General features: G+C 37.6%; 2 protein-coding genes and 1 long non-coding RNA gene across 6 annotated transcripts; 2 read left to right on the top strand and 1 right to left on the bottom strand.

Moving 5' to 3' along the window:
* The first annotated feature begins 990 nt into the window (after positions 1-990).
* Positions 991-2168, top strand: LOC103429088 (uncharacterized). Its single transcript, XR_011576634.1, has 3 exons — positions 991-1503; positions 1600-1770; positions 1874-2168. It is a non-coding gene; the product is annotated as an uncharacterized lncRNA (long non-coding RNA).
* Positions 2169-7079: 4911 nt separating this feature from the next.
* LOC103429086 (diacylglycerol O-acyltransferase 2D) lies at positions 7080-10517 on the top strand. Its single transcript, XM_008367232.4, has 9 exons — positions 7080-7563; positions 7673-7747; positions 8005-8090; positions 8322-8428; positions 8550-8705; positions 8854-8940; positions 9228-9325; positions 9623-9710; positions 10275-10517. The coding sequence occupies exons 1-9, from the start codon at positions 7385-7387 to the stop codon at positions 10374-10376; spliced, it is 978 nt and encodes a 325-aa protein (XP_008365454.1). The 5' UTR covers positions 7080-7384; the 3' UTR covers positions 10377-10517.
* A 540-nt stretch (positions 10518-11057) lies between these two features.
* LOC103421563 (protein FAR1-RELATED SEQUENCE 5-like) lies at positions 11058-14164 on the bottom strand. 4 transcript variants are annotated; one of them, XM_070813161.1, is made up of 3 exons: positions 13873-14164; positions 11493-13730; positions 11058-11237 (listed from the first exon to the last, which is right to left on the bottom strand). In XM_070813161.1, the coding sequence occupies exons 2-3, from the start codon at positions 13701-13703 to the stop codon at positions 11070-11072; spliced, it is 2379 nt and encodes a 792-aa protein (XP_070669262.1). In that variant the 5' UTR covers positions 13704-13730; positions 13873-14164; the 3' UTR covers positions 11058-11069. The 4 variants fall into 4 exon arrangements, with proteins under 4 accessions (XP_070669262.1, XP_017183921.1, XP_008357827.1 ...); XM_017328432.3 differs by having other exon boundaries at positions 11493-13674; positions 13873-14139; XM_008359605.4 differs by lacking the exon at positions 13873-14164 and having other exon boundaries at positions 11493-11822; positions 11961-13853.
* Between the last annotated feature and the right edge of the window lie 12431 nt (positions 14165-26595).

The following is a 26595-nucleotide window of genomic DNA, read 5'->3' on the forward strand; positions in this document are numbered from 1 at the left end:
TTTAGGGGTGGACTTGCTCTAAGCCTCACATGTGACCTAATATCCCAGTAAATAGGGTGTTGAGTTTTCATCCAGCTGTTCAGAGTTCAGAATTTCTCCTTCCTAAATTATTGTAATAGTTTCAAATCTTTTTCATCTTCTTAATAATTAAAAAAAATATTTATAAGCCTAATTATAGCTTAATATGCATGCATAAACTCGTGCAAGATGTAACAAGTTTGAATTATATGAAAAACTTACTCAAAAAAACTCAATATAATTGTGAACTGCCTTTTTAAGAACATCCGATAAAATGAACAATATACATATAACATTAGCATGGCCTTGCGCAACTAAATAATGTCAAAGCTGCCGCAAAGATTTGATTATACGCCAAGGAAAACGAGCATGTGAAACAAAGCCATATTCACTTTCCAAGGACATTGTTTATGCATTTAAGAAATAATCATCAAATCTCGAGGGAATTTCTTGATCAAACCATAAAATAAGAATAATATTTCTTATATTAATCTTCTCCATCTCGGGAAAATTATGCAAGATTGAATATACAAAACCACGAGCAACCTGTAGACGTGAGTATAATCATATATTAGTTAGAGAGAACGTATTCCTTTCTTGCAGTTTATATTAAATGCATGTAATCGTAATAGGACTAAACACAATTATGTAAATAGAATATAATCAGAGATTTACGCCTCGTTTGGACGTGCTTTTAAAATAATGGAAACTGCTTTTAGAAAAAAAATGTTTTTGGATTCCAAAAACATTTAAAGTGTTTTTTTTCCATAATTCACTTATATTTTAACTAAAGATTGGTTTAAGAAATTTTTTCACCATTTTTAACAATTTTAAAAGCACTTCTAAAGAAGCCTTTATGACCAATTAAAATGGACAGTCCATTGTTTGTTGTATCAAAATGTGAGTTAGACAAGATGAATTATAAATCCACAATAGAATAGGTTATATAACATATTCTTACACCTAAATTACAAGTTATGTCTTACAAAACTTAATCGATCTCTGCCAATTCAATCCTATCCATAAAATCCAATTTCATTCAGCCAACCAAACAGGCTCTTGGAGTTAAGCGCCAACCCATCACTTCTGACAAGGAAGAGAGATTGGAAAGAGATATATTGAAAGCAAAATCTTGTGAAGATAAGAGATGATGAGATAAGAATAAATAAATAAAAAATATGTATTTCTAGAAGAAAACTTGTAGTAGTGAAAGTATGGCAAGGTGGTTGCCCTTAAAAGCTGCTTCTAAAATGGAAGCGTTGTCCATGCTCTTAAAAGTTTCAGAATTATAAGCCCAAATTTCTTGAAAAACGTTATACTTTTACAATTTAGCTACAAAAAAAAAAATGCATGCTTGAATCTGCTATTTGTTTATACTTTAGTCAATGTAGTTACGTCCACATCTCGATCATGGATAAAAATGGAAAAGAAGAAATCAGTCTACCAATGCCGATTCTCCAAAGACTGGATCGTCTCGATCGTTTGGTAAAATGTGTCTCTTCATTTTATTTTTCCCATTGATAGTTTTATTTTATGAGCTTGCGCATATGCTCATAGATGCACCATCTCCATGATTTACAGCTGCAGTTCTTGGAACACAAGCATTGCCTATCAGCCAAGCATTCTTCTTGTCCTACCTCCTTGGAACCAGAAGATGATCAGTGTAAGACTTTGTCATCTGCAATTGAAGAAGCACATCACAAAGGCACACTGATGGAGAGAGTAACTATGCTTGAGAAGCGTGTTTTGCAGGTAACCATGAATGAATATTTTTTGGTAGATTTTTTTCAAATCTTTTTTTTTCGCTATGAATTTAGTAATATCTTTGAAATATTTTTCATCCTCCCCAATTTAGATAAGCCATGAGATGGATGTGGAAAATGCATCAAGTTCAAGCTGCTTCACAATTGAAGCATCTGAGGAAATTGGGCAAGGATCTTCAGAAGCATATGTGAGGAAGCCAAATTGTTGCAAGAAGGGCAGAAGAAAGAAAAATGTTGCTTCCATTATTCAGATGAGAGAATGGTTTAGATGGAGGAGAATGGGATGTTAATTAATTAATCATCCTGAAAAATTATTTTCTGCATTAATTAATTAATTGTCGATGCCACATGTTAATCCATCACGATAATAATTGATTTCGTGTGCAATTTTTTCTTTTTTTAGTTTATATAAATATAAGATGACCACTGCCACAAGTTTTTGTTGATAAACAGGATTAAGATAATAATTGATTTCGTGTGCAATTATTTTTTGTTTAGTTTAATTAAATATAAGATAATGGACAACCTATATTATGTATGTATCCAGAGGCCACAATAAACGTGGACGAAAGTGCACCCTACAATTTATCCCCAAACAATAAGAAAAAAAATTATAGAAAATATCAAAAAATTATCACTTACAAATTACAATCACACATCCTAGAATATGAATAGAAAATAGAGGACAATACTAAATGGGGGTGGGATAAAGAGATGGGCTTGTATTGAATTTTTTCAACCAATTGGGAGTGAGAGTAGCCGTTCGAAATTGGGACATGTTCTAACATTGAAAAGTGAGTAAAAGCGGAGCCAGATGTGCAATTGGAAGTTTCTCAGCCCTTTATCTCCTCCCTAATTCCCCCTCTCTTCATCAATTTCCTCTAATCTGTTTACTTCGTGGCCGCTAAATTAAGGGGGGGTGTATTCAATTGAGAATGTGAGAGATTTTAATGGATTTATAAATCCATGGATTTTTATGGAGTTTAATTGATTTGTAGAGATTCCATATAAAATTTTGATTCAATTCTCTCGAAATCTCATGGGAAGAGGTGAGATTTGTGGATACTTAAAATACACTACGAAATCTCTCCAATTCCCTCTAATTCTTTAACTTTCTCAAATTCTTTAATAAACTATTTTGAAATTCTAATTGAATACACCTAGAATTTCAGAGAATCACTTAAAATCCTAATTGAATACCCCTGAAATTATTAATTCCCTGAAACTCTCTCAGAATCCTAATTGAATACACCCCTCTAAGAGTTTGCCGGTTACATTACATGCGTTGTACTTTTATGTGTATATGTAAGCGAATTCTAATAAAGTATCAAATATTAAAGTTATAGGTGAAAGTTAAAACAAACAATCACAAAAGAAGACTAGAGATTTATGTGATTCGGTGAAAAGCCTACGTGCAAGGGCAAAGCATGAAGAAAAATCTCACAAAACAAATTGAGATTACAAAAGAGTGTTTAACTCTCACAACGCAAATTCCACAACTTACAAATTCTAAACCAAACGAATAGAGGATCCAAAACAAACGGAGAAGTCTCTCCCAAAGCTATGAATTTGCCACACTTATGAATCCAAACGGTGACCTCCACTCCAAAAACTAAAAGAGAGGAAACTCTCTACATTAATGGCGACGGCACACAAAATAAACTAACCCTAAGGTCCTATTTATAATGCATAGGACTTTGGCTACAATGAGAATCCTAATCCTAATTGGAAGTAAATCCAAATCCTAATCAACTCGGTAATAAAAAAAATCTTTCCACCAAGCAAGGAATTCAACCAAAAAGTCAATACAAACCAAATCAGATACCAAAACGTAACAAGGTCACGAAACCTTAAACTTTTTTCATGTGCCAACTGATCGACTGCCACCACCGAACGTTCGCCGTTGCCAAAAACTTCTTATACTGTTTATATACTTCTCCCGATCAATGTCCAATTGTCCGCCACTTCTAAATTTGTATCTAACACTCTAATTTTGAGTTGTAAATCACAGCGGCATATAATTTTATGTAACAATATATAGAAGGTTTTTAATTTGAAGAGAAGTACCAATAGAAAATAAGTTTGGTTATGATCACCTAAAAGACAAAGCACCAAGACTGGAGGCGGTGACGAGATTTGAACCCACAAATCTCACATGAAACTGAACAAGGAAACACCACTTGTGCTAAGAGTAAACTTTGTTATACTAGTGCACAACAACATATATAACCTATAGGTATTGTATCACATTAAAAAATTTGGGGGCCCTGTGTGGGGGGCAATTCTTGCACTCCCTCAGGGGCAGCCCTGCTCATGACCTAAATTCTAGGACCTAAAATGTATTAAATTGTTGTGGAATGAATTTAACCCAATTTTTTTTCAATAGGATTTTTTTTGGTAACTTTGAGTTATGTTATCTTAATTTAATTTTATGAATGTTTTAACATAAAAAGAATTAAATTCCAGCAAAATTTCCAAAATTACTAGTCACTACTCAACAAACCAAGCTTCATTGTACACCCCAACCGACCAAACTTCATTACACACACCAAACATGTATTTTATTATTTTGCCCTTGAATTTTTTTTAGCCGATGAATCTTTTTTAACCGTTGGATTTGACAAAAATGAAACTGTTAGTTCAATTTCAAAAGATTGCTAAAAAAAGGGAGTTTGATATGGACCGTTGATAGCCAACGGTCCAGAAATCGAAGGATTCACATTACCTTTGGACAACTAGAGCCCTTCCATGCGAGGCTCAATTGTCGGTCACTAACTGTTTGCGGCCACATTTTAAAAAGAAAAAAGTGAGGCTCACTCAAGATTTGGGTCAGCCAAATCGGAACCCAAGTTTGAGTATTGATTTGGATTCAAACTCAAATTGTGTAGGTTTTGGGTCTTAGCTGTAGATGGCATTTTTTGGGTTTAAACCCAAATATTTATGTTTGGGTCTAAGAGTTGGAGTTGGTCTTAGACTAAAAGTTAGTTAACGAGATTAGTCGAACTTGTAACAGATAGAAAGGCTTTTGATTTGATACAAAGAGCAAACCTTCAAATGTGGACAAATAAACCACCACGGGGTGACCCAGTGGTTGGTGATGAATTCCAAACTCATACTCCACACGACACATCCTGGGTTCGATTCCTGACGCTGGTGAATTGCATAATGATGGCCAAGGAGATATTGAAATGCTTCTGTGAGTCTTCCCAGCCCCCGGAAGAGTGGACTGCATGACAAAGTCACTAGCTGACCCCTTTTAAAAAAAATTAAAAACAAATGTGGACAAATATGGAAAGGAATTCTCTCCGGATCCCTTCTACCTGATTCTCCTTATCAAACAATCCGGACCCTTGAAATTTGATCAAACGGCTAAAAACAAGGGTCCACTCTAAAAGTTATAATAACTTTAACCGTTAGATCAAATTTCAAGGACCCGATCGTCTGGATTGTTTGATGAGGAGGATTAAGTATAAGAGATCCGGAAAGAATCTGGAGAGATCCCTTTCCGACAAATATATGTAACCGCTCTCTAATCACTACTGGTTGTTGTTCACGTGTAATTAATGCGTGGTAAACTGCATCTTCTACTTGCCTAATTTCAGAAGCAAACACACTTTCAGTATGACATGTGAAAAATGGACGTTCCGTGCGGGTGAAGCAAAACTATGGTCTTTCGTTGAATAGTAGTCGTTACTGCCGCTGGGAATTTGGTACAGTCGTGAAAAGTTGGTTAAGCGTTGGTCAACTGCATGTTCGTCATGTTTAGGAAAAAGGCTAATTTGAATAGGTGATGTTATTCATATATTTTTTACTTATTAACACTTTTTTTTTTAATTTTACATCATTAGATCGAATAAATTAAAAAAAAATTCATTAACCAAATGTTAACAAGGATATGTGAAAAATAAACATGAGTGTGTAAAGAACATTATCCATTTGCATAAAGTATCTTTGTGGTGTGGTAACGTGTTAGGTATGTAGTTGACCACCAACAACAACAATAAAGTTTGGGTAATGATTTTCACACACTTTTCTCACTTTCTGACCGTTGGATTAAATGAATTGAATAAGATCAGATGACATAAATTAACAAGAGATGCATGAAAGGTAAAAATAGGTATGTGGATGACATCATCCTAAAGTTTTATCCTAATAAATGAGATCAGCTGTATGAATTCAAGAACGATGTTACGCTCAACTTTGTATCAAATTCTATGTTTGCTTTAAGAACTCCATATCTTGTAAGTTGTATGTTAGGTCTGTAGTTAAGAAAAAAATCTCAATATAATAATTATGTGATTAAACTAGTCTAAATAGAATTTTTAATTCAAATTCTCTCAAATTTAACCAATCGCACGTAGGCAAAAATGACAGAATTTGAATGGAAAGTTGGATCTCGGCTAAGATTGGTAATGAATTATAGTTAATGATATTATTAACATTTTTCTTACTATAATACTAACATAGGGATATCACTCACGCCATTTCGAAATTTAACCCAAGAGTGGTGCTATTCACACATTTATTTTAAGTTCTCACAAATTCATTGTTAACTTTTGCTTTTGATTTTCTTTAATTCAAAATTCGACGATTGAAATTAAGAGACGTGTGTGAAAAGTAAAAAATTCACACACCTCTAAATTCAATAAAGAAGATAAAGAAAGTAAACCAAAAGTGGAATTATTTTGCTCATCATTCATAAGTGATGGTGATGCTTGCTGCTTTATTGATTACCATTGGATGATTTTGATTTAATTTATCTACTACAAATCTTGAGATTTAAACTCATCTAACATTAATTAATAAGGTGGTGTGCATCACTACCACTTAAATGTGCTCAGCAAAAATGCACTTAAAAAAAAAAAAACCCCTCACTTTTTATAAAAGTGTTAACTACTCAATTCGTCTACCCGATCGTGTATTACATTATCCAAGTTATTTATTTATCATATATTCTTTGAAAGTTCATCTTGTAAAAACTTACTAAAATTAAAAATCATTTAGTGTTTTATAATTATGATCAAATAAATACCAACATAGTTTTTGAATAAAAAATATATAAATGTTTGGAACAATAATCAAATGACTAAACAAAAATAAGTGCTGGTTTCAACGATGAAATTGCATCATGGTTAAAAATAAAAATAAAATCTGTTACTTAGTAATACGGTTTAGTAATATTATTCTTTACAGTTAAGTAATTTTAAGTGAAAAACCTTAAATTCAATTTGTACCAAAAACGTCTCGTAGAAAATGACACTGTATTATTTAAGTGCAGCGTAAACATGAAACATTGTCGTAGGGTGGAGATGGTTGCACCAAATTTGTTAAATAAATAATTGGTGGACGAATCTGTTTTGCTCACTTTCTTGGTCTTTTATATGCCTCACCGATAGAAAGTGAAGCAATGATGCGCTTAACAGAGAAAGACCCAGAAACATTGAGAGAAGGGAGCTGGGACGGTGACAGCTGACACCGATGCTACTCAACCGTGACCACATCTTCTCGAAACCACCTAAGTTTCCATCTTTATTAGCAATTTAATTTGTTGGGTCGGATTAAATTGCTCCCAAGGACAAGAAGAAGAAGTTGCAGAAGCAGAAATGATGGAGATGAAGGAGGAAGAATCTCAGAAAATGGCGGTTTTCAAAGGCAGAGAAATATTCGGGTCAAATTTTTTGCACATGGTTCTGGCTCTGGGTATTTGGCTGGGTACAATCCATTTCAACGCGGCTCTGGTTCTCTTCACAATCTTCTTCCTTCCATTTTCCAAGGCCCTTCTGTAAGTGTTCATCTTTCTCAGCCTTTTTTTTTTTCTCCCCTAATTTGGTTTTTTTTTTTTTTGTCATTAATTTATTGATTTATTTGGTGAAAATTTTGAAAATTTTCAGTGTACTTGGGTTGCTTGTATTGTTTATGATCATCCCAGTTGATGATAAGAGCAAACTAGGAAGATCACTTTCCAGGTAAAAGTTGCACCCTTTTCGGGCTCTTTGGGAATTGGATTGCTAGTTTTTGGGGAGATTCTCCTTGCAGGACGTCATTTGCGCAATTTATTAACTTCAAATTTGATCATATTTAGTGACGTTTAGGGTGTAGAATCATCATGTAGAGCTTAGGCTTTTTATTTATTGTATCCGATTAGTTAAAGACAAGACGTCCTGCACAAAGCGGAACTGACAAGTATACAAGTAATTTATGTTGGTTTGGATTGGATTTTCAGGTACATATGTAAGCATGCCTGTGCTTATTTTCCCGTGACTCTGTACGCAGAGGACATCAATGCCTTTGATCCTAATCGCTCTTATGGTATCTCCTCTTTTATGGAAGTAAAACCGGTTACAAACTTTTAATCAAAAATAGAACCGAAGTACACTAAATGGACATAAACCACGGTTTAGTGTCCCTCTAGTTCTATTTTTGAGTAAAAGTTTGTGACTGGTCAAACTTTTGCATGTTTCCCAATGTATTTATATCACGTTAGAAGCTGTGATGAATTAATAATAGGAGTGGCATTTTGGCTATCTGTGGTTGATGCAGTCTTTGGTTATGAACCACATTCGGTTTTGCCAATTGGTGTTGTTGCACTTGCTGACCTTACTGGGTTCTTGCCTCTCCCCAAAATTAAGGTCCTTGCGAGTAGCGCGGTAAGACATCTTCGCTTAGTTGGCACTACTCTTTCTTCAATTCATGTCTCAACCTTTTTCCCTACAGTTTCTTATCTATATTCTATACTTTTGCTGATTCTGTGTTGGGAATTATGCTTAGGTGTTCTACACACCATTCCTGAGACATATATGGACATGGCTGGGTCTTACACCGGCCACAAGGAGTAATTTTATCTCCCACTTATCTGCTGGTTATAGTTGTATCATTGTGCCTGGTGGAGTGCAGGAGACATTTTATATGGAGCATGGCACTGAGGTTTACATCTATAAAATCTTTCTTGTGCTTTTGCTCTACTTTTTCATCTAGTCATCTGTTGCTATATGCACTAATCTGACAATCAGCTGGTGTCTGTTTTCTCAATTGTAATTCCGTTTCTAATTGCTAATCCGTTCTTACTTTGTAGATAGCATTCCTCAAGTCGAGAAGAGGATTTGTTCGAATAGCCATGGAGCTGGGTAATCCCCTGGTTCCAGTTTTCTGCTTTGGTCAGGTATCGCCATTTTTGGCATTTTCAATCTAGTTTTTCCACCTATTAAGTCATCTAGTACCCAGTCACGTGGTATCTGTTTTGCATCTGTGTGCTGGCTTTTCTGGTCCAAACATGTATTGATGTCAACAGTTTTCTAGCTATTAAGATTAGTTCGTTGCAATTTCTATGTGAAACCACATCATTTATTGGGATTGTTGATTATACTTTTCTCATCTCTAATGCATCTGCTTCATCTAACGATGGAATGATATTCCCATTTCTTTTCTATTGATCCATCCATGTTGCAGTCAAATGTTTACAAGTGGTGGAAACCAAGTGGGGAATTGATTTTGAAGTTTGCTAGAGTTATCAAGTTCACCCCAGTTTTCTTCTGGGGATTATTTGGGTATGTATTTTGAGTTTAAGATACTATATTGTCGTCGTCTTAATAGCAATTGTAGAACTTCTATCTTTGCAATTAGCTTTGGAAAGTATGTCTGTAAAATCTCAAAAGGAAAAACTATTCCGGTGGAAAAGTTTCCCATTAGAGTGAGAAGTTCTATTACTATTGAAGGATTCGTTTATTTTTCTAACCAAACAAGGATTTAGTTATGTATATTTGTACATTTGTGATGTTTGAATATTAGCAACGCTATGGTTTTTGGCAACTGTTAATTGTTCATATCATGCTTCTCGAATGCAGAAGTCCTGTACCGTACAGTCATCCAATGCACGTGGTGGTCGGAAAACCAATTGATGTCAAGAAGACTCCACAACCCAGCATGGAAGAGGTATGGATTCCACCAAAACTGAGCATAACGTATGTGTTCAGTTCTCTCTGAACATTCAATCATGGGAAAACTGTGCTTGGACAGTATCCAACTTACTTTTTAGCACTCTTTCTGTTGCCCCGAACTTCATCTTCCACATGCATCATGGTTGATTTAATGCATCTAATCTTGCCTTAAAAAACAAGACGTCTCTCAAAACCAAAGTTGTAATGTTCAATGCCTATTCCGTACCACATCCATCTCCATCTTCAGTTTCTTTTGCAATTGAAACTCCATTCGAGTGAAATATCGTATCTTCTACAGAGCCATAGCATATATTACTTGTTGACTTGAGGAACTCCTCCCATGTCAAGAGCTATTAATGTATTCAAAAGCCTATTGGATACAGATATAGTTCCATCCCATAAGCGATATCCATGAACTGAAGTTTATCGGGGTGATGGGAGTCACTGGCTGCTGCAGCTCCACGGAGTTATATATATATTGAAGTTTGAAAATTTCGTAGCCTACTAGACCGGTGATGGCTAAAAAGTCGGAGTTCATGCTTCTATTTTCTTTTTACAGGTGAATGAAGTGCACGGTCAGTTTGTCGCAGCACTGCAGGATCTTTTCGAACGGCACAAGGCACGGGTTGGACACGCTGATCTCCAATTGAAAATTCTTTGAACAGATCGTACGTACTCTAGCTATGTACACCTATACATGCAGCTCCCTCTTCTCCGGTTTTTTTTTTTTTTTAAGGAATTCTTAATGAAACACTTCTGGTACTGTTCGCTTTTAACATTAAGGACATTTTTACCTTGAAAAGTCGTTCCTGGTACTATTCACTTACACCTTTATTTTATCATTTTGATTAAAACTAAAGTTTTGAGGACTTTTCGTTAGTTTTTTTTTTTTCTATTCATTTTCTGGGAAATTTAGCGATAACACATTGTATTAACTATAAAGTCAGATTGTAAAATCGCTCTTGATGTCTTAGCTAGTAGTCAAAGCTGATAGTCAAAACCTTCATCTGGAGCAACAGAAAGTGGCATATTTATGTTTGTAAATTAAGCTCTAAATTAATTCATACTTTATTAATCAATTTAGTAGTTTATATAGGGTCGAAGCCCGTAGTGAAGACACTTACTCCATTTTTCAATTAATTGTTTGTCACACTCGTCCCTACTTGATGTGACATTGATCCTAATTGCTCACGCGCGCAAAAATTATTGTGTGGTACTAAAATACGTAAAATGGTATAACCAGTGCATGGTTTTAACCATAATTATAATATCTAGGCGCGCCGGGGATAGAGAGAGAGAGAGGGAGGAGGGGAGGGGAGGGGGGGGGGGGGGATTGCAGAGAGAACATTGAACACTACTCTTTCATTCTCAGCTTAATGTTTTCAACTTTAACAGAGAGCTCTAACTTTTGCTCCTCAATATCTTTCAAAACCGAAAGCAAGTTAGCTCTATACCATTCACATTTCCGTCGTGCGCGCTCGAGTTGACGCTCTAGTTTCTGCATTTTCTTGTCCTGGTGATCCTGCAAAATCGAATTGAATCGCAAAATTAACCATCAGCTCAGCATTTGCAAAACCAGATACCAGATGTCAAATAATCGAAGGATGAAAACGTAACAGATGTATCCCGCAAGATAAGCATGTGCACCCAAATTTCCACGTCTCCGGTACTCATGATATCTTGCCAACTATCCCTCCCCAACTACTTCAACAGACAATAAAGCCCTAATGTTATCATATAGGTAAGAGGTTTCATGTGGTTACAGGAGGAAACTGACCGCGGATAGAGTTTCAAAACCCCGTTTATGATCACCGAAGGTATTGTTTGATTGATTTCCCAAACGAAACCCATCTTCTCTTCCAGCTGTATTAGTTGTGGCCGCTCTCCTGCCGTTCTGCATTTCAGTGGCAACTTTATTTGCAGCCACTTGAAGGGCGTCCATTGCCACATTATAAATTTCAGCAGTTGTAATCCCTTCGTCAACATATTTAAGTGCCTCGTGACGCAGATTATTGTACCGTACTGTTAGAGATTCTTGTGACTTACTCAGCAAATCGCCGGCATGTTCCTCCAATATGACACCACTCTTGGCATTCCTCGTCCAACGCTTCAAAATGAAATGAGATGGCAGAGTGAGAACATTTGTCACCCTAAAAACTGTCAAGATGTGTGCGCAAAGAAGGCCAGAAAACTCAAACATCTGGCAACTACAAAATGCTTTCATCTCATGAACGTTAAATCTAACCGTATAAGCTTTATGACTTTCCCCAAATTTAGCAACTTGATAAATGGATCCTGCCTCCTCGTCCTCAACCTTCGTTGCCAAAAATGTTAACGTCTCAACCAACTCCTCTTGAAATTTCGTAAACAATTTCCTCGTGTAAAGCCCAGCTGCCTGTTTCTCCATGGGCGAAGGGGTCTTAAGAACCGGAGCAGTGTTTATAGTATCATAATCTGCCCTCACTTCTTTCTCATACCGACTTTCAACAGCTTTCTCATACTGCTTAACAAACAGCTGTAGAGTTGTTGATGCATTGACATATCCATCAAAATAAGAGTTCATGCTATCACTGCACTGTGTTACTGACATTTCTGCAAAGAAGGTGCCTCTCAGGTACCCAGGGACCCACTGCTGCCGATCAGCATACATCGATTGGAGCCATTTATGCTCCCTGAGATCATATTTACCAATTAGGGACAGCCAACAAGACTCAAACTCTTCAATTGATTCACTCAGGTTGACACATTTATGAAGCTCTGATTCAAAGTTGGAATGCTCACAAAGCACAGAGGACAACTTCTCTTGGCATTCTTTAAATATGTGCCACTTGCAGAAGCGGTGTCGAGTCTCAGGGAAAACCTGGGTAATGGCCAGGGTAATCACCCGATCATGATCAGTCGTAATTGACAGTGGAGGTTGGCCAGACATTGCCATGAGCCATGTTTTGAAAAGCCAAAGAAACGATGCCTCAGATTCATTTATCAGGAGGGCACAGCCAAAAAACACAGGCTGTCCATGATGGTTAACCCCTGTGAAAGGTGCAAAAGGCAACCGATAGCGGTTTGACCTGTAAGTTGTGTCAAAGGTAACAGTGTCACCGAAGTAAGTATAGTCATTCCTTGCCTTAGGATCAACCCAGAAGAAATTGCCCATGCACTGATCTTCATCTCCCTGCACAGCAAAGAAGAATGCCGGGTCCTTAGCTTGCCTGTCCTTCAAGTAATCCAAGAGCAGCTGAGTGTCGCCTCCAAGGGTCCTTTGCTTACAACTCCTCATGTAATTCCTGCAGTCACGCTCCGTGAAGCCAACATTCCTAATTCCACCATATTCTTTGACGAGGGCAGACATAATTCCTCTGGGGCCAATCCCAGCACCCTGCAAGGTATCAATCAAAGACTTTGCAGAACCCGAGACATGACGATGAGAGCGAAGGGAATGCACCTTATCAGGTGGAACCAGCTCATGGTTATGCTCCTTAACAAAAGCAGACACAACCCATCTCCCAGAGTCGTGAATCTTTATTACCAACATGGCCTTACAACCAACTCGGGTCTCTGCTCGGGGGCGCTTGGCCCGCCCTTCGCAGTCAGACCCAGACTTCCCATTCTTGTTGACACGAAATCCCTCCTTGGCACAAACAAAAGACCGCTGAATGATGGCGCCATCGCGCCTGGAGCGACGAGACATGCTGACACGAGTGCTGAAGCCAATGCGGCGAGCATAGGAATTGTAAAAGGCCTTGGCAGCCTCCTCAGATTCGAATTCCATCCCCTCACAGGGTTCAAGGCTACTGTCTCCTTCCGGGATGTAATGCTCCAAAACAGCAACACTACTGACAACATCGGAACCAGTAGGAGTGGGAGTAGCAGTGGCAGAAGAATCATGAAGGACGTCATCATGGTCAACAGATTGGTCAATGTAACCCAGACCCATCATGTCGAATTCAAGAACATCATCACTGCCCAAGCTCAACGGTTCAAACTCCATTTTTTCACATGGAATTTTTTTTATTCTCTTGCTTAAATTAAAACCAAAATGCTATAAATCACCAATTCAATCATAAATTACAACGAACAAAATTGGGCAAATGGGAAAATAAAAAATAAAAAAAGCATAATTTTGATGGCATTTTGGATTTTAGAGGGAAAGCTAGAACCTTGGAGGCGATCCATTTGAGCAGGAAGGAGGAGGAATTGCAAATGGGTACAAAAATCTTCACTCTGGAGATGTTTTGGCAGCGCCTGGGAGTGCGGAGGAGCGAGACGGCGCGTGAATTGAACGTGCAGAGCAGTGACGAACAGAGTGGGTAAGAGAGAAAGAGAGGGGGGAGGGGAGGGGGAGTGGTGGAGTGTGGCGGGGGTTTAGGGCAGATGATTTGGTACTTGACGAAACGTGGAGGAGTATCAGGGATTACCACGTCTCGTGCCGTTGGATACTGCCCTAAAACCCTTTTCACACTCGGCAAGAAAGCCGTGCTATGAGTCAATATTATATTATAAATAAAACTAATGAAAATGATTTGAAAATTTTGAGTTTTAACTATAAACACAAAATAAAGAGTAAATAAATAGTATCAGATTTGACTTTTTAATGTAAAAAATGTAGTTTTTCGTTAAAGTTTATATTTGAAATTATATTTTATTTTATTCTATGTTTACTGATATTTTATAATATATATACACTTGATCGATATTTTTATTATGTTTGGATTGTAGGACAAGCAAAATCTCCTTTGAATAAAAGTGATAGAATGATGGAACTTCAGAGTAATTTCAAACAGAGTAGATTCGCAAGTCATACTTGTTGGTTATGTCAAAATCTCATCCCTAAATTACAAGTCGTTCGATTATGGCGATTAAATAAAAGTAAATACGCAGTTTGACATATTAACGTTTTGAGCTTATTTGGGCCATAAGTAATTGAAGATGATGTTTTCTAAGAAACTTTCTTTTTTTATAAAGTTGAAGGAGACGTCATAAACTTTTCAACGCTAACTTAATGTTTGATTCGTGAAATGCTTTTAAATGACTGAAAGCGTTTTTAAGAAAAATAATTTTGGGTTACAAAAACACCTGGACTTTGTAAAAACACTTCTAAGTATTCCAAGTGTTCTTATAGAATCACTTTAATTGTCACTCAATACTATAGTCTGGTGGTATTTCTCTTCACTTTGAAGTGAGAGGTATTAAGTTCGAATCTCGTAAATGGTGAATGCGATACCAAATTAGGTTGCCCATTATGTAATTTTGCAGCACTTCCTCTCTCCTTAGTGTAAAAATATTAGGGCTAGAAAAAAATCCCAAAAATCCCAAACCAAACCGAAAGTTTCGGTATGGGATTCGGTTTTGCATTTCATTTTTTCGGCATTCCCATACCGAACCCAAAAAAAAATTATATATATATATATTATTTTTTAATTATAAGAAAATTATTTGAACTGTTCATTGTTTTAGATTTAATTTGTGCCGTTGATTTGTTTTAGGTCTGATCTCACTAACTTCACTTCACTTCACTTCACTTCCGTCTCCATTTGTTCCATCGAACTGGAATCGAAGCAGAAGCGCTGCGCAGCCCCTGTTCGATTGTCCCTGCCTAAGCCTCCCTCATCTCCAGCCCCTAAACCTCCCTCTCCACACCATACTATCGTCTCTTTCTAACTCTCCACTCCAGCCTTCCTTCACCACACATCCACCGGCCGACCGCCACACCACCGTTTTCTCTCTCGATCTGTTATCTCCTCGGAGGCAAAATCCGAAGACTCAATCGCAGGCAGGCAACAATTTCATCAAGGTTGGTGCTTTCTTGATTTTTGAGGCATTTTATTTTCTGGGTTTGGTCGATTGTGGCTTGATGTTGCTGCCTTACCATGAAAGTTGGCGGCTTTATGTGTGTATTGTATATTTTGGTTTTTGGTGGTTTCTGGAAATTATTAGGATGAACAGATTATGTTTTGATTGTGTAACGTTTCATATGAATGTGTTTTTTACTTGGTTTTTTGTTGCATTTGCTTTTGTGTTACGAATTTAAGGAAGATAACCTCGTATCTGAATGATTTGAGGAGCTGATGCTGGTTTTGGGAAGTGAGTATGTGTGTGTGTGTCTGTCTGTAAAGGTTGCACCGACAGACAACTTAACATGCCTCCATAATTCGCGAGTCTTACCATTCGATATATCAATATCAATGTCTGTACATTATGTTGGCTTCTTTTGACGTCTACATTATGTTGTTATATGTTATTTCCTTTGTGTTGTTTTCGATGCTGCAGTTTGGAAAACTTGTGTCGTGTTTTGATCACCGTGTTGGATTTCCAATGGACACATGAAATGCGTAGTTAGATGTTGTAGTAGCTAAAACTAATCCAGATCATAAAATGGTAACTGTGGCTAACATGGTTTTTCTGATCAAGATTCATTTAAATAAGAGGATTTAAGTAGAGTTCGGGAGCCTATGGATGATTCGGATGTTCTAATCGAGTGTAGAGACGTCTACAAATCGTTTGGCGAGAAGCATATATTAAGAGGTTTGAGCTTCAAGGTGAATCTAGTTCATTTGATATTTAGTTGTTTTAAAAATTTATGTGCATTCTTAAATGTTAGTACTAAAAATTTATTTACATATTTTAGATGTTCATTCACGGCTAATAGACTTGTACTACTAAGACATGATATGTGTCCTTTATTTTTGCCGCATTCTAGACAAGCATTATAAATATTTAAGGACTGAATGCATCGTGGTTTACCGGGTTGTTGATTTGAGGATTGAGGTAACTGTTGCTTTCTTTTTATTGCAAGTTTTCCGAATATCTGTTTCACTATTTGGTAGTGATGCTAGGCTGATGTTTATATTGATTCTATGTTGAATTTGCTTTGATCTGGACTAGATAGCAGTTGGAAATATTTTAATATTTTATTTATTGATTGGAATTTAGATATACGCTGAATTGTGGTTGTGATATATTAATGTGCATTGTTATTTTATTTGTTAGGATGGACGGGTGTAGTAGCCAATCTAGTACACCTATGGTCTCGGTATTAGGAAAACGAAAACAAACCCAACCTAGTGGTACCCTTCAACTAGGCACTCCCTCACCTCAAGATTATTTGCATAATGATTATTATGAAGATTGTTGGGATGATGATCCGGATATGGAGGAGGATATTGCATTAAAACAAATAGAATAAGAGGGGGAAGATGGGGAAGAGGGGGAAGAGGAAGTAGAAGAAGTAGTGAGACAATGGGAGGGTCTTCCTCAAAAAAAGGGCAATAGGAGAAAGGGTCCAAGTCCGGTGTGGAATGATGCTAAGAGGGTAATGATTACCAATAACAATGGGGAGAAATCTTTCATGGCCGAATGCAAGCATTGCAAACTCTTAGTACCGGCACACCCTATAACTCATGGGACGACGGGAATTCTTAAGCAATTGAGGAAATGCCCGGGTTCTAGTCTCTTTGAGAATGTGGATCCAAACCAACCTACATTGACACAAGCGAGGATGGGAGGTCCGGTTATCACTCACACTTTCAATCAAAAAAGACTTGATAGGAGATGTGTGAGATGGATTATAATAGCGGAGATGCCTTTTAGGGTGGTTGATCAAGAGGACTTTCGAGATTTTATTCGTGACTTGAATCCAAAGTACAAACTTCCTAATAGGCATAAGGTGGCGGGGGCGGTTTTGGAGTTGTATGTTGAAGAGAATGCAAAAATAAAAAGTGTGATTAAGGGGTTGAAAGTGAGTATTACAATCGACACTTGGACCTCGATTCAAATGATAAACTACATGGTCATCACGGCGCATTTTTTGGACACTAATTGGGGGTTGCATAAGAGGATCTTAAACTTTGTCAAAGTTAATTCTCACAAGGGTGATGATATTGGAAGATGTCTAGAGGTTTGCTTGAATGATTAGGGCATAAACAAGGTGTTTAGTATTACCATTGACAATGCTAGTGCAAATGACACCGTTATTGCATACATGAAAAGAAGACTCAAGTCAAATGGTACTCTTTTACTTGACGGGGCTCACTTGCACATGAGGTGCGCTTGTCACATCCTCAATTTGATAGTTAAGGATGGAATGACAGAGCTTAGTTGTGGGATTGATTGCATAAGAAATTGTGTGAAGTTTATATACTCATCCCCGGCAAGGTTGGAGTATTTTAGGGAATATTGTGTCTTGTTGAGATTTGATAGGATGTCAAGTATCCTTTTTGATGTTGTCACAAGGTGGAATGCCACATATAAAATGCTTAATAGTGCTTTCAAGTTTAAAGAAGTGTTCTCTTATTGCTTACTTTAAAGAGGAGGCCTCGAAAGAGGTTGATGGGGTGACAAAAAAAGGCCACGCAGGTGGGTCTTCTGGAGGTGGATGATTAGGAAAGGTCAATGAGTTTTGCTCACTTTCTTAAAAAGTTTTATGATGCCACCTTGACATTGAGTGCAACCCTTACTCCAACATCACACTTAATACTTAGCACGGTGATTGCCTTGCAAGTGGAGATACAAGAACAAATTTCAAATGCCTCTAATGCCACTTTGCAAAGTGTGGCTACCTCAATAAAGCTCAAGTTTGACAAATATTAGGGTCACATTGAAAAGGTGAATCCTATTCTCTTTGTAGCCTAAGTACTCGACCTGAGGTACAAATTTGATATGTTGGAGACAAATTTAGAAGAGCTTGGCTATGGATGGGACAAAATAAGGAAGGAGAAAGTGAGGGTTAAAGGCTATGTAACCGAGTTGTATAATGCATATAAAGAGGGAGTGGTCCTTAGTACTAGTAGTACTAGTAAATGTGGAGCAAAGATCAAGTGTTGTACTAGATGATGTGGGGGGTGTAATCGTAGATATTGATGTAGCTTCAAGGATGGCAAAAAAGATCCAACGAAAGAGAGCGGAGGCACAACAAAATGAGATAGCCAATGAAGTGGATATGTACTTCAATGATCCACATCAAAGCCTAACATATGAGGGTTTCAATCTTTTGGATTGGTGGAAAGGAAATTGTGCTCAATATCCAACTCTTAGTAAAGTTGCTAAGGTTGTATTGACCCTTCCTAGTAGCATCGTTGCTAGTGAGAATGCCTTTAGTCTTGGTGGGAGAGTTATTGATCCTTTTAGAACTTCCTTAACACCTAAAACGGTTGAGGCTTTAGTGTGTACTAGTGATTGGTTTAGAGGAAAGGAATTTTGTTTCTACAAGAAGCCTACACTTGACGAATTCCATTTCTACCAAGAGCTTGAACGATTAGAAAGAAGTAAGTACACAATTTAATTTCCTCTTTTATTTTCTTAGTATTTATTATCTATTAGACTATAATTCAATGTAAATGATTTGTGGTTTATTGTTTTAGGCATGGCTAATTTGGGAGGTGAGGAGAATACAACATAAGAAAATGATATGCCACCTCCACCTCATCGACCACCTCAAGTTCAAGTTCAACAACGTCAAAATCAATCACTACCTCCACGACCATCCATTGTAAGGGGAAGGGCTCAACCATCAACATTAAAGGGAAGAGCACAAGTACCAACAAGAAGGGAGCAACCATAAGCATCAACAAGATCTAGGGGCCGAAGAGGCCAACAATCTTCATAAACTTTAAGCTTTGCTTTTTGGCTATTGGTTTGTAACTTAATTATTGAAACTTTGGCTCGTATTTCTTTTGGGTTTGTTACTTTATTTATTTTAAAACCTTGGCTTGTAACTAATTTTTTTGCTTTTGGATTTGTTACTTAATTTATTTTTATTGCATGCATTTGTAGTAGAATTTGAATAGGCAAATTTATGCTATTGTCATTGTGCACAAATTTGTGCTATTGTCATTGTGCACAGATTTGTTCACACTGCACAGATTGGGCAGAATGGCACACTGCACACTGCACAGATTTTGTGTTATGGTTTTACTCGTTGAGAACTCCATGTCATTTCATGTTTTAGTTAGTTAGCAAAATTTCTCCTTAAAAAACAAAAACAAAGAAAAGATTTGTGTCTGTACAGTTATATGTTCAACAGATTGGCAGCCCAAAAGCATACTATATCAAAGTTTAGTCCAAAAGCCCAAAATTATTTTGGGATTCCCGCTTTGTCCCGAAATCCCTAAACTATTTCGGGATTCCCAAAAATTTGGTTTGGGATCGGGATTGAAATTGGGATTCCCAAAAATTTCGGTTTGGGAATCGGGACAAAGGTTTCGGTATGGGATCCTATACCGAACCACCCCTAAAAATATCGATGTACTGAAAAAAAAATCACTTGTGTTGCAGTCCTATTAGATTAGGAATGTGATTGTGTAAATTCTAGTTTATCTTGGAATATCTCTTATATTTCTATTAGGAGTTGATTACCTATTAAAGAGTTGTAATCTTAAAAGGGTAAGAAATTAACCTTCCTTATTACTATAAATAAAGGCAAAATGGGATGGAATAGAACACACCCATAATTACACATCCCTCTCTTTTTTCTACTATTGCCGCACATTTCTCTCTCTTTATGGCCTCCATAATTGTTCAGTAAATTATGCTTACAACACGTTATCAACACGCTCGTGACGCTACGCTAAAGAGAGTTTGATCTTCAATTAGGGGAGTATTACGTTTTAATTATTCTTTTTATGATTAATTTATTATTTTATTGAATTGATATACATGATATTGATTCAATTTAATTTTTCTGTGATGAACGTGATACAACACATTGGAGATGCAATTCTGGCTTTATGAGAAGGATCTTCTACAAATTCAAAGGCTTTTGTTGTTTTCTGTCAATCAAGTACGCTTAAAATAAAGTAAGATATTTGAAACGACCTTGAAGCATGAAAACATTCTTCATGATGCATGAAACCTTCTATGTTTATATTTTCCTTCCGATATGTTCATATATTTGTCAATATATATATATATATATATATATATTTGTTTCATGCATTACGCAATTATATTTGCTATGTGGAATTTGTAAGTCAATGTATATAAAATAAATTAGAAGCATATTTAGGGTTACCTAAACCCTAAGGGATTTCGAAAAGAAAAAAAAGGAAACTAGACATGGTGCGGCACACCCACCACACCATCACTATGCACGTCACAACCAGGCCTCGGCCTGGGGTAAATTTTGATGGGCTTGAAGCCCTGAGCTCAACTGCACCTTGGCCTGCAGCCATTAACCCACAGCCAGCAAGCCTTGTTTGCTGGGCTCCTGACCCACACGCACCCAGGCCTGTAGTTTCAAATTTAGTGCCTTTGAAACCCGAAATTTTCATAAAACAATACACTCATGAAAACCATGTCTTAGAACTAGAATGTTCTAACTTTGATGCTTATGGATGATTCATTCATATAGCATCAATCACAATCTTATTCCCTTCAAATTCAATGAATTGTCGAACCGTCACAAGTTCGATTTCCCTTATTTGGACGTTTCTAATAGAAACCATTTTATATATGGGTACAAGGCTTGAATCTCCACTTGACTATCAAGAAGCTAAGACATCATTGAAGCCAACAATGGCAATGAAGAGCTGAATAAGTCTCTGCCACGATCTTCATTCGAAGACTTATGCCAAAAGTATTACAAATGGAAGTACCACCCGAACGAGGATTCCATAACTTTTTAGCTCGCTCCTATGGACTGTTTAATCATGAAAGACATTGCTTGAAGCAAACCATGATTACGTCCATGAATGAATACAATTCTAAAGTTTATAAATCCGATTGAATTTTGACTATATAATACTTTTATTGTCCTTCAATGTTTCTAACTCACCTCTGAAGCAGTAGTGTAGAAAGTGAAAGTTTACCAAATTCTCAGATCTGATTACTACCACAAACATATGGTAGAATTAAGGTCTGCCAAGATGTGGCATTATGCTCGAAGCGTGATCCTTGGCACCTAAGACCTAAAGCTTCAACAATAAGGGATAGTATTCCTAAACCTTAACCCTACAAAATCTACTCCTGTCTTAATGGAATATATCATTGGTTATGCACATGTTCGTACCCCTACCAATGTTGTTAAAGAGTACCACTTTAGTAGTCAATATGTGAGACTAATTTTGCTCCATCGAACATCCTTGGAAGAGCAGAATTTTGACATGGATGGCCTTGTTAGACGAACCCCCTTAGTAGATCATTTACTTTGTGAACATTTTTCTATGTTCTTGGATTCAAGTTTGGTGTATGTTTTACTTATGGATAATCTTATTGATATTGTCCTCAAATATAAGTTAATTGAATCATGTTTCTTGTATACATGTGACCACTTTAATTAACCACATGATTAGGTAGGAATGTGGGAAAGTTAATTGTCTGGATGAATGCGTACTTCGCACACTAACTTTACACCTAAATCACATCTCTAACAACGACTTCAGGTTTATCCAACTTGATTAAAAGCATTGGCACGCTCATCGTTGTATGAATGGTAATGAATTACCATTTAAGGGACCTTAAACTATCCCTATCGTTGAGTTTTTAAGGATATTCGAGAGGACAATGATCATCAATGAAACCGCTGAAGAAAATAAGAGTGAAATATTTTTGCACCACCTCCAAAAATGAGCCTGAAGCTTTGATTTGGGGCCAATGGGTTGTCCCCCAACTAGGAACACGCCACATGTGGCCGCCTTGAAGCTGGGTGATTGAGTAGTTTACTTGCTTTGGCACGACCATTTAGGACACTTAGGTCGAACAATGATGCTACAACGCATATCCTTACCCCCGAAGTAAGGATATTGTACCTACAAGCACACTTTGCCAAGCCTGCTCATTAGGGAAATTGATTTTCTAAATCATTCCTAGCAAAGATACGAAACGACATTCTTTTCACAGTGGATTCAAGAGAATATATATGGACTAATCCAACCAAAATGCGGACCATATAAATACTTATGGTTTTGGTGATGAATCGACAAACTGGTCACATGTTTGTCCACACACATTGCTGCTAAACCTCATGGCCTATTAAAGGCTCACCACCTTACTTATCCCTTAAAGTTCGAGAGACTGGATAATGTCGGAGAGTTTATATCGATGGTTTTTCGATAAAGTATTGCATGTATTTTTTGTTTATAATTGAACATCGAATTCCCATGTTCACCCTAAATAGCCTCGTATAGTGATCATAAAGCGCAAATAAAATGATCGCCCGAATTTTGGTAAACATACCAAGTTTTCGGTTTCTGCCTAAGGCTATGCAATCTTGTACGTAGTTATGTTGGTCCACCTTAAGGCCCATTGTCACCCAACCTATATGACGTTACTGGGTATGAACCTGATGATTTTCATATTTACGCATTTGGGTGTGCAATCCATGTGTCAAATTGTGCTGCCGCAAAGTACCAACACGGGTCCTCAAATAAGGATGTGAATCTTTGTCGATTATGATTCTCCTTCACACTAGCTCTCCTCAAGCCCTTGCACACGATCTTTTTACCGTTCATTTGCGGGTTGTCACTTTAATGAAACAGTCTTCCCGCCGTTAAAGGAAGATAAGAATGTCAATGTTCCTGTAGAACGGCGTGAATTTGCGTGGACGTTGCCCACTATGTCTCATCTTAATCCCCATACCGCACAAGTATGATAAGCAAGTGTGATGAATTCTAGATTTCAAAATGTTGCTCCAGACACATTCCTTTGATGTAGCTAAAGTGACGAGATCATATACCAGCTGTAAACATGCATGCAAGGATAGACGTACTTAACGTACTCAACATCCCTAGAGGGTGTGCCGCCTCTGTTAGACGGTCCGGTACACTAGCGGATATCCAATCAATCTGTCTTGGCTTGGAGCACGACAAATCACTCGGTTCATAGGATTCACTTCCCTAGAAGAGGAAGACATAACACAAAAAGAATCCATACTTGATCACTGTCTCAAATCATTTCCATCTCATGAGATTAATCCGGATTACTCCCGATACTTGAAGTTCTTAGTCCAGTATGCTAGTTTGGATAGAGCTATATGGAATTGAAATAAGATTACCATCGATGATGCTTTCACTTATATGGTAGCTACCGACATAAATGAAAAGCGACAATATCGAACCGTGTTCTGTTGATTAAGTAACAACGTAGAACTGATTGGAAAACCAAAATTACAATCCAAGTCAAATTCCTTACCAAAGTGTGTTTTGGACCTATTGTTCCTACACTGCCCAAGGTAACCCTATTGTGTTACAAGTGGGAAAGGAAACATTATGAGATGAATGAAATAGTGCGATATGATGCACGCCTTATGGCGCAAGGTTTATCTCAAACGTCCTGTGATTGATAGCAGCATTATGAAATGTGGTTAGTATTTCTCCATGGGGATATAGATACGGAGATTTACATGTAAGTTCCTAAAGAATTACATGGACTGGTTCAAATAGTTCCAAACCACGGAACACTCTCTTAATTCGTTTTAAGGCGTTCATTTATGGAATGAAAAATCTGACGGATGTGGTATACCCGTCTACATGATTATTTGATCAGTCAAGGATATGAATTATGCCCTTGTGTGTTAAACTATGAAGTCTTATTCCGAATTACTAGAGTTACAGTTTATGTCGTTGACATACATCTCACTAAGACTCTGAAAGAGCTTGAGAAAACTACCTCGCACCTGAAGATGGAATTTGAGATGAAGGATCTTGGGAAAACTCGTTTATGCCTTGACCTGAAGTTGAAGCATTGTCCTGATGGTATTTTGGTCTACTAGTCGAACTATACCCTTAATGTGTCACTTTTAAGTATACCTTTGATCGTCCATACGTTATATGCAAATGACACCCTTGAAGAATTTATGGAATCTGAAATTCCATATCAAAGTTCAACTTTGCGCTTCGTTGTACTTAGCTCATTGTATTTAGACTGGTTCGTTGTTGATCTTGGTAAAGATGCAGCACCTCGCCCACTGAATTGGTATTAAAGACGTACCATGAAGGTATTATGAATTTGGGCAAATCAAATCTTGACGTATCTCGAGCGTATCCGACCCTCTGATCCTTGAAATGATGTTTGTCTTGTTTGTTATTGTAACATCTCACATCGACCAACGGAGAAGGGGTGATGTGCCTTATATGTACATGCCCACCTCCTATAGTACGAGGCCTTTTGGGAACTCACTGGTTTTGGGTTCCATCGGAACTCCTAAGTTAAACGAGTTCGGGCGAGAACAATCCTAGGATGGGTGACCCACTTGGAAGTTCTCACATGAGTTCTTAGAAACAAAACCGTGAAGGTGTGGCCGGGCCCAAAACGGACAATATCGTGCTATGACGAAGTTAATACTGGGATGTGATAATTTGGTATCAGAGCCACTCTACCGTGTAGTGCGAGTGTGCCGACAAGGACGTTGAGCCCCTAAGGGTGGTGGATTGTAACATCCCACATCAACCAACGGAAAGGCGCCTTATATGTACATGCCCACCTCCTATAGCACGAGGTCTTTTGGGAACTCACTGGCTTCGGGTTCCATCGGAACTCCGAAGTTAAGCTAGTTCGGGCGAAAGCAATCTTAGGATAGGTGACCGACCCACTGGGAAGTTCTCACATGAGTTCCCAAAAACAAAACCGTTAGGGTATGGCCGGGGCCCAAAGCGGACAATATTGTGCTACGACGGAGTCGAGACCGGGATGTGACAATTATGCTGATGCAAGTTAATTATTAAACCCACACAAGGCAAAATCCTCAAATGGTTATGTCTTTAACGTTAGGGATATCGCAATATCTTAGAGATCCACCTCACTTCACTAAGCCACAAGTGAGACATGGTTAGAAGTTTTTGTTGAGTATATTCGAAGTACTTGCAGTGTTTTCATCCATCGTTAAATCTCAACAATGATCCATGAAGATTATGCCGCATTTATCCACCCGACCAAGCGATGATACATCAACAAAGTCAACGCCAAGACATATTGCGTCTACATCAACAAAGTATCAGGATATTGAAGTCATGCAAGCCGATCCTATACAACTTTGCCGACCTCTATACAATGTCACTGCCAAAGTCAACCTTCCAGAAGCTTGTCCAAGGAATTTGTATGTCTAACTATCATATGCAATGCTTGTAGTTTTCATTTGGAAGTTATGTCAAACTCAGGGGGAGTATCCAAAAGTATACTCACTTGATCTTAATATACTTTTTTTCCCTACAATTAGGAGCATTTTTCCCACTGGGTTTTTGTTACCTAACTAGGTTTTAACGAAGCACCCATCCTGCACTGATCATACCCTTGTGAGCTCTTCTACTTACATCTAAAAGACATATAGTTTTGACTTAATGCAACTTCTCACTTTTCTCATTAGCCTATGGGTTTTTCTCCCACCTTGGGTTTTACCATAGCGAGGTTTTGTGAGTTTTACTTTTTATGCATTCTGTTTGTACCATACTTAGGGCATCCGTATTTAGACCTCTTATAAATACTCGATGGACTCAAATGTAATTATATAATAGATGAATGGGCAAATATGTAATAAGTTAGGAGCCCTTATTCTATAAAATGATCCATCACTCTCCTCATTAAGGGATGCTAATTCTTAAACCATACCCTCACCCTCTTAGAGCTCTCATCCTCACAGAGAAGCTTTCTCTCTCCCTCTTCAACATCTCAGAGAAATACAATAATCAGTGTGGACGTAACCCAAACATTGGGGTGAACCACGATACATCTTGTGTTATTTACTTTCTTGCAGATTCACGGTAGGATTTACGTTATTCCAAGACCTCCGGTTTTGTGCATCAACATTTGGCGCCGTCTGTAGGAATCGACACAAAAAACTATGTCGGTTCTCTTTCATTTTTTCACTTCCACCGTGAATCTGCAAAATCTGTAAAAATCCAACAACCAAAGCTTTCCCTGAAAAACCGAAGGAACCAGTCCACGTTCACCGTCTT

Source organism: Malus domestica, chromosome 15, assembly GCF_042453785.1.
Source record: "Malus domestica chromosome 15, GDT2T_hap1".
NCBI classification, from domain to species: domain Eukaryota; kingdom Viridiplantae; phylum Streptophyta; class Magnoliopsida; order Rosales; family Rosaceae; genus Malus; species Malus domestica.